General features: G+C 43.8%; 1 protein-coding gene across 2 annotated transcripts in view; it reads right to left on the bottom strand.

Moving 5' to 3' along the window:
• nol4la (nucleolar protein 4-like a) overlaps positions 1-14464 on the bottom strand; it is a 64887-nt gene extending 50423 nt beyond the window's left edge. The window contains exons 1-2 of one of the 2 annotated variants that reach the window (XM_072681818.1): positions 14159-14464; positions 13406-13889 (exon numbers count right to left, since the gene is read on the bottom strand). In XM_072681818.1, the coding sequence (XP_072537919.1) occupies positions 13406-13792 (387 nt within the window). In that variant the 5' untranslated portion in view covers positions 13793-13889; positions 14159-14464. The other variant, XM_072681819.1, reaches the window with a different exon arrangement.
• Between the last annotated feature and the right edge of the window lie 1019 nt (positions 14465-15483).

The raw sequence follows: 15483 nt of genomic DNA, 5'->3' as shown, positions 1-15483 counted from the left end.
GAGATGAGAGAAGATGAGACGAGAGTAGATGAGATGAGAAAAGATGACATGAGAGTAGATGAGGTGAGATGAGAAAAGATGACATGAGAGTAGATGAGGTGAGATGAGATGAGATGAGATGAGATGAGATGGGATGAGATGAGAGTAGGCGAGATGAGAAAAGATGAGATGAGAGTAGATGAGATGAGATGGGATGAGATGAGATGGGATGAGATGAGATGGGATGAGATGAGATGAGAGTAGATGAGATGGGATGAGATGAGAGTAGATGAGATGGGATGAGAGTAGATGAGATGAGATGGGATGAGAGTAGATGAGATGGGATGAGATGAGAGTAGATGAGATGGGATGAGAGTAGATGAGATGGGATAAGATGAGAGTAGATGAGATGAGAAAAGATGAGATGAGAGTAGATGATATGACATGAGAGTTGAGGAGATGAGAAGACAGATAAGATGAGAGAAGGTGAGACGAGAGTAGATGAGATGAGATGAGAATTGATGAGATGAGAGAAGATAAGATGAGGGTATATGAGATGAGAAAAGATGAGATGAGAGGAGATGAGAATAAGTGAGATGATATGAGATGAGATGAGAGATGATGAGATGAGATGAGAGAACATGAGATGAGAAGAGAGGAAATAAGAGGAGATGAGATAAAATGAGAGCAGACGAGATGAGAGAACATGAGATTAAATGAGAGGCGATGGGATGAAATGAGAGGAGATGAGAGGAAAGGAGTTGAGAGGAGAGTAAAGTTCACCCATCATCAGATCACTCTAAAACTATAAAAGCTTCTTAAGTAGGAGGCCTCTCACTTGCAAAAGGCAAGATTTGAAGTGGGTCAATCAAGCTCTGCGTGTGTGTGTGTGTGTGCGCTTGCATGAGAGTGGCACCATCAGAACAAGCTTTTTCATAAAATGCACATACAATCCTTACAATCATAAAAATGTAAATATTAATAGGACCTGACTGATATATTGTTTAACTGATAAAATCAGCCAATATTAAGACACCACCGGTTCATAAGCATCAATAGAATTCAAAGCCCTGATAATATTGAGATCAATGTAAATTATGATTAGTAACACTGTGCTACTTTAATTGTCAGATAGTCACCTGTTCTAAAGTTAACCTAAAAGACATATTTTTAAATAGACCCTTTTATATTTTTCTATATTTTTTATAACACTTTATTTGACAGGCTGAGTGAAATATTTCAGCTCTCGAATATATAAAAGTCTGCCAGGCTCGGCTCCTGAACGGCAGGATAATGAATTGAGCTTTAAAGCGGGACTTACAGTAAGCCTGCTAAATTAGGTTGCATTGGTTTGGGTGGTATATTACACAGCTAGATTACTGGTTAACTAATAAATCCAGGGTCACACTATACCCCTCGAGCTATCGCAGCTCTGACGGACAACAGCATTCACCTTTCTGTGATCAATATTAGAGTGACGGTAATGAGATGATTGACATTTCATTCATTCACTTAGGGTGCATTTGCAAAGGCTTACGGATAGTCAGTGGCAATCATAAGAGAAATTTCAGCTGCGTGTTTTCTGGTCTTTCAAAGACTGCCTGGTGGTTTGATATTTGGTTGCAGACAGCTATGTCTACACACACTACATCCTTTCATTTGCAAATACATCATGCAAAACTGTTAGCGTTAATGCAAATGATTGGTAATGGAAAGCACCACTATTGCAACACCGGGTATCGATGCTAGAGATGTCTGATTTTGTTTTCAGTGTTCTCTCTGTGAACATACATGCTAATTAATCCCTCAACATAATAATTCTTGATGCTACAAAACAAATAATAACAGCAATCTGGTTGGTTATTTCCGAGTTGTGAATGTGTCCTACAGAAAGAGGTACAAATACAGAGAAAGATAGAGAGATATGGGAGAGATCAGAGTCCCGTGGAAGAGCTGTAGCTGTCTGTGTGTGTTTTGCATTTGTAGGACTGGAACCCTGAGCCCCGAGGCAGACGTCTCTCTCTCCCTGGCTCCAGACTGCTATTGTGGTTAACCATCTGTTAAAAATGCTTGACAGAGTTTTATCCACCAGGGTACGAACAGTGTCGAGGAGCAGAAAAGGGTCAGGCGAAAAACAAGCGTACAAGATCGCCATCAGTATACTGGTAAACATTTGGCCTAGGGCACCGAAATGGGTCATGCCCTTCACAGGCTGTCAGTGACTATGTGGTAATCATTGGTGCACAGGCGTGTCCAAGTAACTAAGCCTTAACTAGGCCTAACCTGAGACCATCTGTAGACCTCCACACTGAAAATCTGATGGTCCTAAATGGCGTCACTGGCAAATATTGGATGCTTAAATGGGTCTTTGTCAATATGAAGGCTTCTTTGCACTGGTGGAAAACTGGAAGCACAAGGGTCTACATAACCCCCCCCAATAAATTCTACTATCACTGTGAGTCAAAGAACCACCCCTTTCCAGAATCACTTAGAACCTTTCTTACCTAGAGTGTAGTACACTCTATATATATATATATTTTTTTTTTTTAACTGGTTCTTTGAGGGATATCACAGAAGAACCATCTTTGGCTCCCTAAAGAACCATGTTTGTGAAATACATGTAAAGATGAGGGAAGGGGCTTTATATAGGTGGACAAACATCTGTAAATGGGTCTACATAACCCCAGAATAAGTTATATTATTATTGCAAGTCAAAGAACCACCCCTTTCCACAACTATACATGATCTATACATGAGTGCAGTACACTTGTATAAAAACAGCTTAAAATGGTTCTTTGAGGAATGCCATATAAGAACTACCTTTGGGTTCATAAAGATCCATGATTGCAATACAGAAATGAGCGTGAAGAACCATTTAAAAGCCTAAAGAACCTTCTTATAATGTAAAAGCAGTAAAACTACATTTGTGGAGGATGCTCATAAGGTGCTTTGAGGAACTTCCAAGTAAAAGTTTTTAAAAAGGTTCCTCAAGGATCTTATACTTTAAACTGTGTAGATGTGGAGAGCCGTCCAAGAGCATTTTCTCCCACCAGTTCAACACTGTCCTCAGATCTCATGAGTACAGTATGTCTGTATCATGGATGTATGGTGGTAATTTATCAACCAAAGCAATAACTGTATCTGTTTATTTATCAGTTCTTTGCTTGGTAAGAGCAGGCAACATAGGTCTAGTAACTCACTACTAGCGTAGTAAATATTGTTTAGTGTTTCTTAATGGCTTTATGATAACAAAGCTCAAAATGAAAAATTGTAATTAGTGTATTTTAATAGTCCATCTAATGTGCTCTATTACCACGGGCCGGTGATATGAGACGGCACTCCTAACCCAACACTAGTACTGTCACAGAGTGCACACATACACACACATACATACACAGATGAGGATATTTCTGTTTCCGTTGGCATGGAAACTGAAAGCCATCATTTTCCTCACTTAAAATCTTTCAGCAACTTTACTCCTGCCTTCAAAGAAATAATCTAAATTAATGAATCGAACAGCCTGTTCAGTTTTTGTCACTTGTCCATGAGCAGCGAGTGGGTGGGATGAAGGTAGATGCGGTGTGTGTGTGTGTGTGTGGTGGGGGGGGGTGTACGAGTGTGAGTGAGTGAATGGCTAATTCAGTGTTAAAAATGAAAGTGGCGCTAACCTGACTGCGATGTCCTCGTCTGTCAACTATGTGCACGGGAAAGAGCAATGGATGACTGGACGCTTGGCTACAGTACAGACAGTCATTGTTTAATTGTGTTAGTATGTCTGCTTTGCCACAGTTCTGCATAAATTATGGATAGCAGTATTGCTGTGATGTATGGTGGTGTGTCTTGTGTGTTTATCTGTGTATGACAAATAATTGTAATACAAAATAGATTTCTATTTCCTATATTCTAGGCACAATCTAACATGGGGTAAAAGGTAACATGGAAAAAATTTAAAAGTACTCTAGAAAGTGAAACTTTTTTCCATCGCCATAGCTGAATAATGAGAGTTCGCTACATAGAAATGGCATACCTCAAACCTCAAACACTGTCGTTGCCTCTGGCAAAACCAAAAAACAAAGCTGTAAAACATGGCAATTTCAAAACCCTAAAACTTATTCCTACCTAGCAAAGGCCATGCTAACCGTGGTCAAAACTACAAGGCAGTAAAACGCAATGTCTCCCACATGGCATGGTAGCTGTTGCACCACACCAACCACCTCAGTTTCCTGAGACAAGCAGCACGTAATCACCAGAATCTTCTAGTTATTGGAATATGGGTCACTACAAGTACATGGCAACGACTTGTCTGTGTCAGTGTCTCAAGAAGATGAGCTCAAAACTGTCACCGGATGAAGCAAAACTGAGCATGTTAGGCGAAAAGCTAACTCCAGCCAACCGGCTTTTACCATCCTCTCTCTCTAATGTCACCTCATGACAAAACCCTCAAGACTAGAGCTACAAAACATAACAGAAGTGAGCTCGAAAACGTATGTGTGAGGAAGCTAGATCTAGGGAAGCAAGCAAGTGTCATGTTAGACTGACAACCTTCTCTTTACCTAGCTAACCGCACATCACTTTGAGAGGACACAGAGAGGGCCCAGAGAGGACAGGAACACTATCCAGCAAGACACAGCAACAATACTAAAGCCAATTACAATGATGTTGTTATTTTGCTATAAACACTAGCCAGGCTAAAGTACAGCCTCCACTTGGGGGGGTTAGTCGGAACACAGTTTACAATTAAGACCCCCAAAGGAAATGTGAAACAGGTTAAATATACACTTTATAGACAAAAATATTGACACACCTGCTCGTTTGTAGTATTATTTTTTATTATTATTAAAAAAACTGTCATGGGAAGAAGGCTTTCTATTAGATTTCGAAGCACTGCTGTGAGGTGTTTGATTGCATTCAGTGACAATAGTGCTAGTGAGGTCATGTTGGATGTTAGATGATCACCACCTCACCTCACCCCCAACTACCCAGCTCATTCCAAAAGTACTGGATGGAGCACAATCATTCCAGAGAACACAGTTCCACTGCTCCACAGCTCAACGCTGGGGGGGGCTTTTTCCTCCTCTAGCCCACACACGGTAATAGGCATGGAGCCAATGGGTTCATGTTTATCTGCTCCACAGAGGCTTATTCTATTGGCAATATTTCTCTACAGGGACTAGTTGCACTGTGTGTGTGCATTTGCACATCTGTGACAGCAATGGGAGCAACTTTAAGTATCTGAATGTATTTATTAGAAGGGGTGTCCACAAACATGTCGACATATATTCTTTTTAATGGACAACACTTTTTAATGACTGTTACAACTAACCCTGCCTCCATTTTCACATGCACTGCTTTCAGCTGAATTGATCACAAACAGTCAATACTGGGAAAAGGTTATGTTAACATTTACAGTTCCATTTGCAGTACTGTCTTATAGTAATGCCCAGTGGCCTACTCAGGTAGCGCCCTTTAGTAAATGTGCCCACTTACTTCTCATAGATCTCATAGGAAATCTATAGAAATTCCTCTAGTATTCCTATCATTCTTCTCTATAAGTTTATGTATCGCAGTGTGGGATTGCGGACGTGATGGAGATTCTCCGATTGGGACTGTGCACTGTGTTTGCGTATGTGCGAGTGTAAGCGCACGTCAGTGCACGCTCTTCCTCTCAGTGTTCTAATCAGGGCATAATGAGAGATAAACGAGGTTGCACCCCCACACTGGAGACTGAGAGAGCCTTTCTGATAGTCCAGAGACAGAGAGAGAGAGAGAGAGAGAGAAAGAGACAATAGAATACTGATGAAACAAGGAGACTGAAGCGGAGAGCGCGAGGGGAGTGCTAAACGGAAACACACTCATAGCTGAAAAAGAATATGATGTCCCACAAGTGGATCCAGCAGCCCTTGTAACAAAGTGTATATGAGGGGACACAATGAGAAATGCATATTTCATGATTTTATGAATGATCTGCGCCTCATCTTCTCTACTCGAAGCTCTGCCAGAACATCATTGGACAATGACTACTCAGTTACTCTCTCTCCAACCAGCTCTAGTCTTCCTTTCTTCTCGCCCTCTTTCCTTATATATTTTTTTCCTAACAGTATTCCATAGGAATCAATCGCAGGGATGAAGTTAATAGCAAAAAAATCAAATGTACAGATTTTTTACACACATTTCTCAACTTTCTCAATTTAAAGATAAAAATATGTTGTGCCAGAAACTACATAATGAGTTCTATTTGAGATTACTAAACAATGGGACGCGGTTAGAGCTCACCGCGTGATGATTTAGGCAGGTGCTAAGTACTAGCAAAGGCTTTTATTAGATGTACACATGGTCATGGCCTGTCTGTGCCGGTTTCCTCAGAAAGCAAAACTGAGTAAGCTAAAAAGCTAGTAGCGAACACTGGCTAAAAGCTAACACACAAGCTTCTAACCAAATTGGCTACATTAGCAGGTTTGTGCTTTACTTCAGCTTCACAGCTCCATTGTAAAACTATATAATGCAACCTTCAGACACCTTCAAATATGTCTTGGCTGATTGGCTATGTTTGGAGTGAGGAGTGAAACTGTGTAAGTTGCAGCTCTCACAAAATTTGACTTTGTTTGTGAACCCCCGAGGCCAGGCAGTCTCTCTTTAGCTTTCACTTCCTTAAAACCACACAGATGCCACGCCATCACCCTCCTGCCTAACCCCCCACCCATCCTACCCATTCCTCCTCTGTGGCCTGGGTGGGCCCCCTATGCTCAACCTCCGCTCCCTCCCCCCACCTGCCCCTCTTCTTCGTGGTGAAACTTGGCACACTTAGGGAGCAGCTGCATCAGAGGGGGCCTCCTCCACCCACCCCGCTGTGCGTGTGCCATGCAGCGCTGGAGCTTCAGCCCAAACCACGGCAGCCCTGCACCCGGAACAGGGAGGAGTCAACGGAAGTGAAGGTCTGGGGGGGTTGTTGGTGGTGACAGTTGGGGGGGAGGGACCGGGACCGTGGTCAGAAGTTGCTGGATGAGACAGATTTGTGTTTTCAAGTGGAGGTAAACTGATGGTCTTACTACAAACGTACCTTGATTACTATTACAGTGGAATGTTGTAGGTATTAGTAGAGGGTTGCAAATGCAGTACATGTTAGTGCAGTAACTCACTGTCATGTCATGTGGCTCTTCTGGAGCTCAATAAAAGCATCATTAACCAGTCTCTTAAATCTAAGGGGTCCTTTATGGACAACTGGCGGTGCTCTCTCCGGGTGGGTAGATGGCGATTTCTCACTTTAAGAGTGATGAGAGGAGAAATCGCCATCTACCCACCCAGAGAGAGCACTGCCAGTCGTCCAAGAAGGACCCGGCGCTTTCTTTTGAGTGTGTCGGCTGCCTGGGAATGGGTGGGTTAATTGGTAGTACCAAATTTTAAGAGAAATTTGAATTCAATAAATTCTTTTCTCCAATACTTCAAATGTATTGTCATCACAACAAAATCTCAACTGTCTGAATTAAAAGAGATAACGAGGGAGGTCTGAAATGTTATCTGACACACAGTCTAAACAAAGTGTGTGTCTCGGTCGTTCTACCACTGGTTGACAGCTGGAACAGGAAACGCGCACACACTCACACACACATATACACACACCCTCACACACATCTGCACTGATAGCAAATGCAAAGTAGACCCACATTTCTCAAATATAAATGCAGAATTAATCCAAATCCATAAAGAGTAAATAAACGGCCCTGCATTTCACTCAGCAATACTTCTGAAAGCGCAGATTCGGCGAGTGCTGAGCCGACACTTCATAACAAAACCCTTCCTTGTCTCGCAGTACTGTAACTTCATCTAGTTCCCCGTAGCTTTCCAATTATTCCTTTCTGTTTGCTATTCTGTCTTTGTTTGTAGTTTAATGTGCTCACGCGGAGCTGGTCGGAGGGGGGATCTCCTACCGTTCCAGTTATTAATGAGCTAATAAAAATGATGTGAACAAACTCTCACTCTGTGCGGACGGCTTTACTTCCTCTAGAAGTGCCTACTTTCGGGTGCTGTCTGTCATGCTGACTGGCGGGGAAGATGTAGGCCCCTGCATGAGGCCATAATAGAGGAAGTTACCTCTGGGTCGCTTTGCCAGGGCGAGTTTGTGGGCTTTTTGAGGAACACTTCAGTTGGACTAACCCCTCACTGCCGTGTTAGAAGAGATAAGAGGAAGTAGAGTGAATCACGAGCTTTCTGATTCATGCTTTAGCTGGGACAGTCTTGTAGAATGAGTTTAGTTTGATACCACATTTTATGCATTTTCATGCCGCATTAAACAAACGGTTCCTAGAAGAATTCCCTCTGATTTAATTCCCTTTAATTGGCGATTCTTTAAAGAAACATTGTAATGTTTATCAGTCTAATCACTGCAGGCAGTTTCCAATCTTACATCTGAACTTAGTTAAAGAACAGAACACCTATATTTAAACGGTTCTTTCAGGTGTAGCCGTTCTTCACAGAACCATTGTCTTCACTAAAAACGTTGAAAGGTGCTTTATAGGCTCTTCACACTCACATATCTCACATGTTAGCCACAAGTTAAAGTACTAGTCAAAGTTAACATACTAGACATAGCGAATACACTAACCACGAAATAACATACTAACCACAAGTTAAAATACTATTGAAAGGCTAGCATGCTAACCACAAGCTAAAATACTAGTGAAAGGCTAACATGCTAACCACAAAATAACATACTAACCACAAGTTAAAATACTAGTGAAAGGCTAACATGCTAACTGCAGGTTAAAATACTAGTGAAAGGCTAACATGCTAACTGCAGGTTAAAATACTAGTGAAAGGCTAACATGCTAACCACAAAATAACATACTAACCACAAGTTAAAATACTAGTGAAAGGCTAGCATGCTAACCACAAGCTAAAATACTAGTGAAAGGCTAATATGCTAACCACAAAATAACATACTAACCACAAGTTAAAATACTATTGAAAGGCTAGCATGCTAACCACAAAATAACATACTAACCACAAGTTAAAATACTAGTGAAAGGCTAACATGCTAACCACAAGCTAAAATACTAGTGAAAGGCTAATATGCTAACCACAAAATAACATACTAACCACAAGTTAAAATACTAGTGAAAGGCTAACATGCTAACCACAAAATAACATACTAACCACAAGTTAAAATACTAGTGAAAGGCTAACATGCTAACCACAAGCTAAAATACTAGTGAAAGGCTAATATGCTAACCACAAAATAACATACTAACCACAAGTTAAAATACTAGTGAAAGGCTAACATGCTAACCACAAAATAACATACTAACCACAAGTTAAAATACTAGTGAAAGGCTAATATGCTAACCACAAAATAACATACTAACCACAAGTTAAAATACTAGTGAAAGGCTAATATGCTAACCACAAAATAACATACTAACTACAAGTTAAAATACTAGTGAAAGGCTAGCATGCTAACCACAAGCTAAAATACTAGTGAAAGGCTAATATGCTAACCACAAAATAACATACTAACCACAAGTTAAAATACTATTGAAAGGCTAGCATGCTAACCACAAAATAACATACTAACTACAAGTTAAAATACTAGTGAAAGGCTAGCATGCTAACCACAAGCTAAAATACTAGTGAAAGGCTAATATGCTAACCACAAAATAACATACTAACCACAAGTTAAAATACTAGTGAAAGGCTAACATGCTTACTGCAGGTTAAAATACCAGTGAAAGGCTAACATGCTAACTGCAGGTTAAAATACTAGTGAAAGGCTAACATGCTAACTGCAGGTTAAAATACCAGTGAAAGGCTAACATGCTTACTGCAGGTTAAAATACTAGTGAAAGGCTAACATGCTAACTGCAGGTTAAAATACCAGTGAAAGGCTAACATGCTTACTGCAGGTTAAAATACTAGTGAAAGGCTAACATGCTAACTGCAGGTTAAAATACCAGTGAAAGGCTAACATGCTTACTGCAGGTTAAAATACCAGTGAAAGGCTAACATGCTAACTGCAGGTTAAAATACTAGTGAAAGGCTAACATGCTTACTGCAGGTTAAAATACTAGTGAAAGGCTAACATGCTAACCACAAGTTAAAGTAGCAGTCAAAGCTAACATACTAACCGCAAGTTAAAATACTAGAGAAAAAATAGTACTACTACTACTTTAACTAATAAAATAGTAGTGAAAGGCTAACAGTTTTCAGTGGTTCTGCAGAAAAAGCTATTTAAGAAGCACCAACAAGAGGTTTTATTTAACCAGACAAATAAGTAGTAATGCCTTCAAACGGTTCTTTTAGTTGTCACAGATCTAAATAGGACCTTTGTCTTCATTAAAAACTTTGAATGGTGTTTAAAAGGTCTGCCGCACTGATGCAACCCTGCTCTCATATATTTTCAAGTTATCCTTTATGGAATCAAAGGTGGGTCTTCTTTGTCATCGCTCCAAAGAACACTTTCTAGCTCCTTCATTTCTGAAAGTGGAGTTTAGTTGACTGGGTATTTCCCATTTGACGAACTCGCCCATGTGTGTGACTGACAGTGGCTTTTCATGGCTGAGATGTAGCTTATGCATCATCCACTGACAGGACGGTGTATTAGAGCGCGTCACGCGGCGGCTCCGCACGGGGACGGAGTGATTGATGAAGTGTTAAACAAATTGGGGCATTAAGGAGGCCTCAGTGGTGCTACAATGATGCTAGTGAATGGCAGTAGTGTACACATAGCAACCGGATGAGCCGACAGAGACCAACGTGTGCGGGTTGTACAGGTTTATGTGAGCTGAAGGGGGGGACGTGGCCTTTGGGTTGCAGGTATACACACCTGCCGCTGAGAGCAGGCCGGAGGAGCATGCAGGCCGGAGCGTTTGTGATAAGAGTGCACTTGTTTCGGAGTGATGCACAAAACATTTGGTGCTTCAAACCGTCAGTTCCTTTCTTATTCAGTATCTTCCCTTCAGGCTGCAAGGATGAAGGTTTCTCTCAGGATCAGTGGTTTGTGGTTTGGGAGTGATTTGTGGTTTAGAGGAACCATGGTCTCAATTGCTCAGTGTGGCCAAACACTCCGTCCTCCAGGCACAACGAACACCCCCCCCCCCCCCCACCCCCACATCTGTGTGCAGGGTTAACAGTCGCAAGAGATGTTACTATGTTCAGAGTTACGGCTCATTTCTCCCTAATAGTCGCTTATAAATTAAAATCACGTCTGGAGCCGCCTCTCTCAGGAGCTGTCAGACGGTTGCGTAGCAATTATCTGCTAACAAGGATTTATCTACGCTAATGTAGTTTTGCTTATTTTCCAAAAGAGGAAGAGGAATGGCGACAGATTCAAACACTAAGTGAACAAAAGGAGTTTGCTCACGCGCATTTGGGCTTTTTTTAAGCACGCCTGGATTGGTTTATAACAAATCTGCTTTGCTGTATAGTATCCCCCCCCCCCCCCCCCCCCCCAAAAAAAAAAACCATTTTACCATTTGCCCTCTCACTGAATAGACATTCAACGCTCGTTCAGTCGTTATTGTTCCTAATCTGTGTGTTTATTTCTCTGGCGGGGCGTGTCGGGGGAGTTGGTCCCACCTGCTCGGCAGGATGAGGTCTGTTAGCAGGTCCCCCTCAGGGCACTAGGCTGCACAAAATGGTGGCTGTTCCTCACACTCCGGGCCACAGAGGCAGTTTGGCATTGAGCACTACAGTGAAGAGGAGTGGAGCAGTGGATCACTCCCAGTGTCAGGGGAGATAGATGGCTAATTGTGTTCAGTCAGATTAGTACTGTGTGTACTAATAGGACACATTAAGGTTAGTAATCAACCCATCTTGTGGATTTGGAACATTAAGACTGTATTTATTTATTTATTTATTTAGAGGGGGGTCTCAATATTCTTGCCAATTCCAGCACCACCAATTCCCAACCACTAGCTAGGATTCCTTATTGTAATTCCCCTATTGTCATTTCTTAGGAGATTTTATTATCCTAACAATTTTCTTCTGTCCTGATATAGACTCTGATATCTGATCCTGTAGTATGGGTGAATACCGACAAGTAGTCCAGAACCAGTGCTTTCTTGTAGAACTCATCCTTTAGTATTTTATTTAGAATAGTGTAACTTGCTTTATTACGTTGTTATAGAGGGTTTATAAAGTAGGATTGCTATTAATAAGAATATCATGATTATTGTGAATGTTAACTGCCATTTTATTGTTGTTAATGTAATTTTTATTATTTTTATTATTAATATTATTATTATTATTATTATTACTGTTGTTGTTAACACAGCAAAATACTAAATATTAAATGAGCAAACCACGCCAACATTTTTGGGTCACAAGCGAAAAGCATCAATAATCTGTTTAACCCTATTTAAACCAACCAACTGTTCAGGTCATCGCCCCACCTTCACTTTCCTCACTAAACGGGATCACCGAGAGCTCGCTCTGTTGCGCTCTCTCTCTCTCTCTCTCTCTCTCTCTCCCTCTCTCTCCCTCTCTGTAACCGAGGCTAACTTCTTCACTCTCGGTCCTGGGATGGATGGGAGAAACCCCGCCCCGCGCCCGCGCGCTCTGTACAGCAGAGCAGGTAGGTTACCAGGGCAACAAGGCCCCGCCGTCCGCTCCGCCCTCCGCGCGCAGGACAATGCAAGCGGCTTGCGGCTCGCGCTTCGGCAACACGGCGATCATCTCGATGCGGACGCTCAGGCTGGGCGCTTCTTTGGCCGACACGTCGCTGCGTGCGCGTGAAAGAGGTCAAGGAGGTCAGTGTATTAGTAGAGCAGAGCAGCTTGTTGAATGACGGATGGGAGGTGGGGGGTGGTGGTGGGGGGGGGGGGGTCGGCTGTGTGACGTGCCCACCGGAGAGCGCGCGACTCTCGACCGCACAAGCTTGGGTCGCTGCGCTGCATGAACGATGTCCTGTGCATATAACACTTTAGCACGTTACACAGGATTACTTCTGTTTTTTAGCAGTGGATACTGACGTTCACCTCCAACATCCCCTCCTCCCCAGCGCGCGCTCTTCCCCGTGCAGCCCAGCGCACGCCGCCCCCCCTCGCCCCCCCCCCCCCACCCCAAACAACTGGCACCGTGAACGCTCCCCACGCGCGCGTCCCCGACCACACACGATTGGGGGGGTCTATATTTATGAACAGCTTATGTATGAAACAATATGTTCCGTCCCGTTCAGCATCCGCGCGTGCCGTCCCGTTGGCAGGACGACGCGCGTGCCCCCCTTGGGCTCGACAGCGTTACTATACGCGGCCCGGGACTGGCACGAGGCTCCGAGCGTTGCTATGGCAGCTCGGTCTCGGAGCGCAAGCGAGGCGAGGGACGTGGCACCGCGCTCCTCAGAGCCGACTGATAGTTTTCAGCATAAGCACACACACAGACTTCAGCACACGCACTCGAAAACACTGATACACTCTCACAAGGGGAGGAAGCGCACTTTTACCGTGGACTTGACGGGCACGTAGAGTACGGGCTTCCCCGGCGCCGACCCCTTCTTGTTGTGCTCGCCCAGCACGCTGCTGCTGCCGCCGCCGCCGCTGCTGCTGCTGCTGCTGCCGACCTGGAAGCCCTTGGACTTCACCCAGAACTTGAATTTGGCGTTGATGTGGCTGTTGTCCACGTACACGCCGCCGTCCACCTCATCACTCTGCAGCAGCGTCTGCATGATCTTGTTGTATTTCCTGCGAGTGACCGTCTTCGTCTTGCCCGAGTCGCCGTACGTGCGGAGGCACCACTCCTGAAATTCGCTGAACATCTCCGCCTCCAGCACGACGGGACTTCGGCTCCGTTTGCTCGGATCCGCGCACGCTTTCTTCGCTGCCATGAGCTGCCTGTTGTTGTTGGGTTTTTGTTGAATTTTTTCTTTTCTTCTTCTCTTTCTTCTTCTTCTTGCTCCCCTCGCCGCGAGCCGCGTCCCTGTCCTTTTAAAAACAATAATAACAATAAAAACAAAGCGCAAACAGAGCCCAACTCCAGTCCCTCAGCCCGCCGCTGAGATGACAGCACGATCTCCCCCCTCCTCTCCCCGTCCCGCTAACAGGACGATTTCCCCGACACCGCTCTCAATGTCCACCCTCTCCTAACAGGCTGTGTGAGAGTGAGAGTGGGAACGCGCGCGCGCGTGTGTGCATGCGTGTGTGTATGCGTGTGTGTGTGTGTGTGCGTGTGTGTTTGAGGGGAAGCCGCACACCTGTTAGCAGAGCCGCCTCGCCTCGCCTCGCTCAGCTACTGTCCCAAACCGCCACGGCTAATGTCCCTCACACACAGCCTCTACACACACACACACGCACACGCACGCACGCACGCACTACACACATGCTCCTTTCTCGGCGGAGGGAGTGAGAGGGGGCCGTCCCTCCGCAAAGCTTCTCTCCCACCTGGACGGCAGCACTAGCCTGCTCTCCTCACTGAGCGGTGTGAGGGGGAGAAACCCCCAAATCACCACAGCCGCACAACAAAGAGAAAAAGAGCCGGAGTGAAGGAGCGAGGCTGACACGACCCCTAGTTCACATTGACGACTCTTTCTGGCCAGACCACCCCGAAGAAACTTCCAGAAGGGAAAACATGTAGCGTTGAAAAAGCGCGAAGCTAATTTTAGCAGCTCTGAGGCGCGGTGGTGTTTAGCCGTTAGCCGCCGTTAGCCCGCTCCGCCTGTCCACCTGTTTGAATGGAGCGGTGCGGTCGAAACAGGACTGAAAGAAAAAACCCTTAATCACAACTAACCGGGTTACAAACGACCATATCCCTGGTCACAGAGCCAGACATGAGTGGTGTCAGGTGTTTGGCAGCGAACTTGGTCAGACAGGACATGTTTTTTTTATTATTTATTTTGAGGAAGTGGAGGGTCTGCTGCTTAGTTACGAAGCGAGCCGTGTCGCAATCTGAGTGGAGGAAAGCGACCAGATCACCCTGGAGGTGAAGGCCGAGCTCTGGGCTGAATTAGGCTGAAATCAAGGGGAAATGTAGTGAGCACCGACTACCGTCAGACTCCCATTGACGTCTAGGTTTGGGCCAACCTGGTGTACCTTAAACGGGCCCACAAAAACACTACGATATAAACAGTATGTCCAACCTAGTACCTCTACCATTTGCATTTATTGGTGTCGCAAAGTGGGGAGTAGACTAGTATGGGATTTTAGACACCGCCTGTGTAGTCTAGACTAGAACAGCCCAAAAAACCCCAAAACCATCCATTTCTAACCAAAATGTCCAAAGAAAATCCAAACATTCAGTTCCTTAGGTAGCCTACGTTATCTCGGTGGCCACTGAAGCTGTCTTTTATTATGACTATAGATGAAAAATGTCCTGTACGTCCTCCAATGCCAAATTAAAAACTGTCCCAAATGTAGATGTCCATTAAACGTAATCTTATTGACATATTGTAACCATATTTGAGCTTACTGGCAAATATTACAACACCAAATAGTATCATTAAACAGTAGCTACATGACTATACTAGTATACACACATATATATATATATATATATATATATATATATATATATATAAGCATG

This window comes from Salminus brasiliensis, chromosome 6 (assembly GCF_030463535.1).
Source record: "Salminus brasiliensis chromosome 6, fSalBra1.hap2, whole genome shotgun sequence".
Taxonomy (NCBI): Eukaryota; Metazoa; Chordata; class Actinopteri; order Characiformes; family Bryconidae; genus Salminus; species Salminus brasiliensis.
The sequence above is the reverse complement of the archived record's forward strand: the minus strand, read 5'-3'. Positions and strand labels throughout refer to the sequence as shown.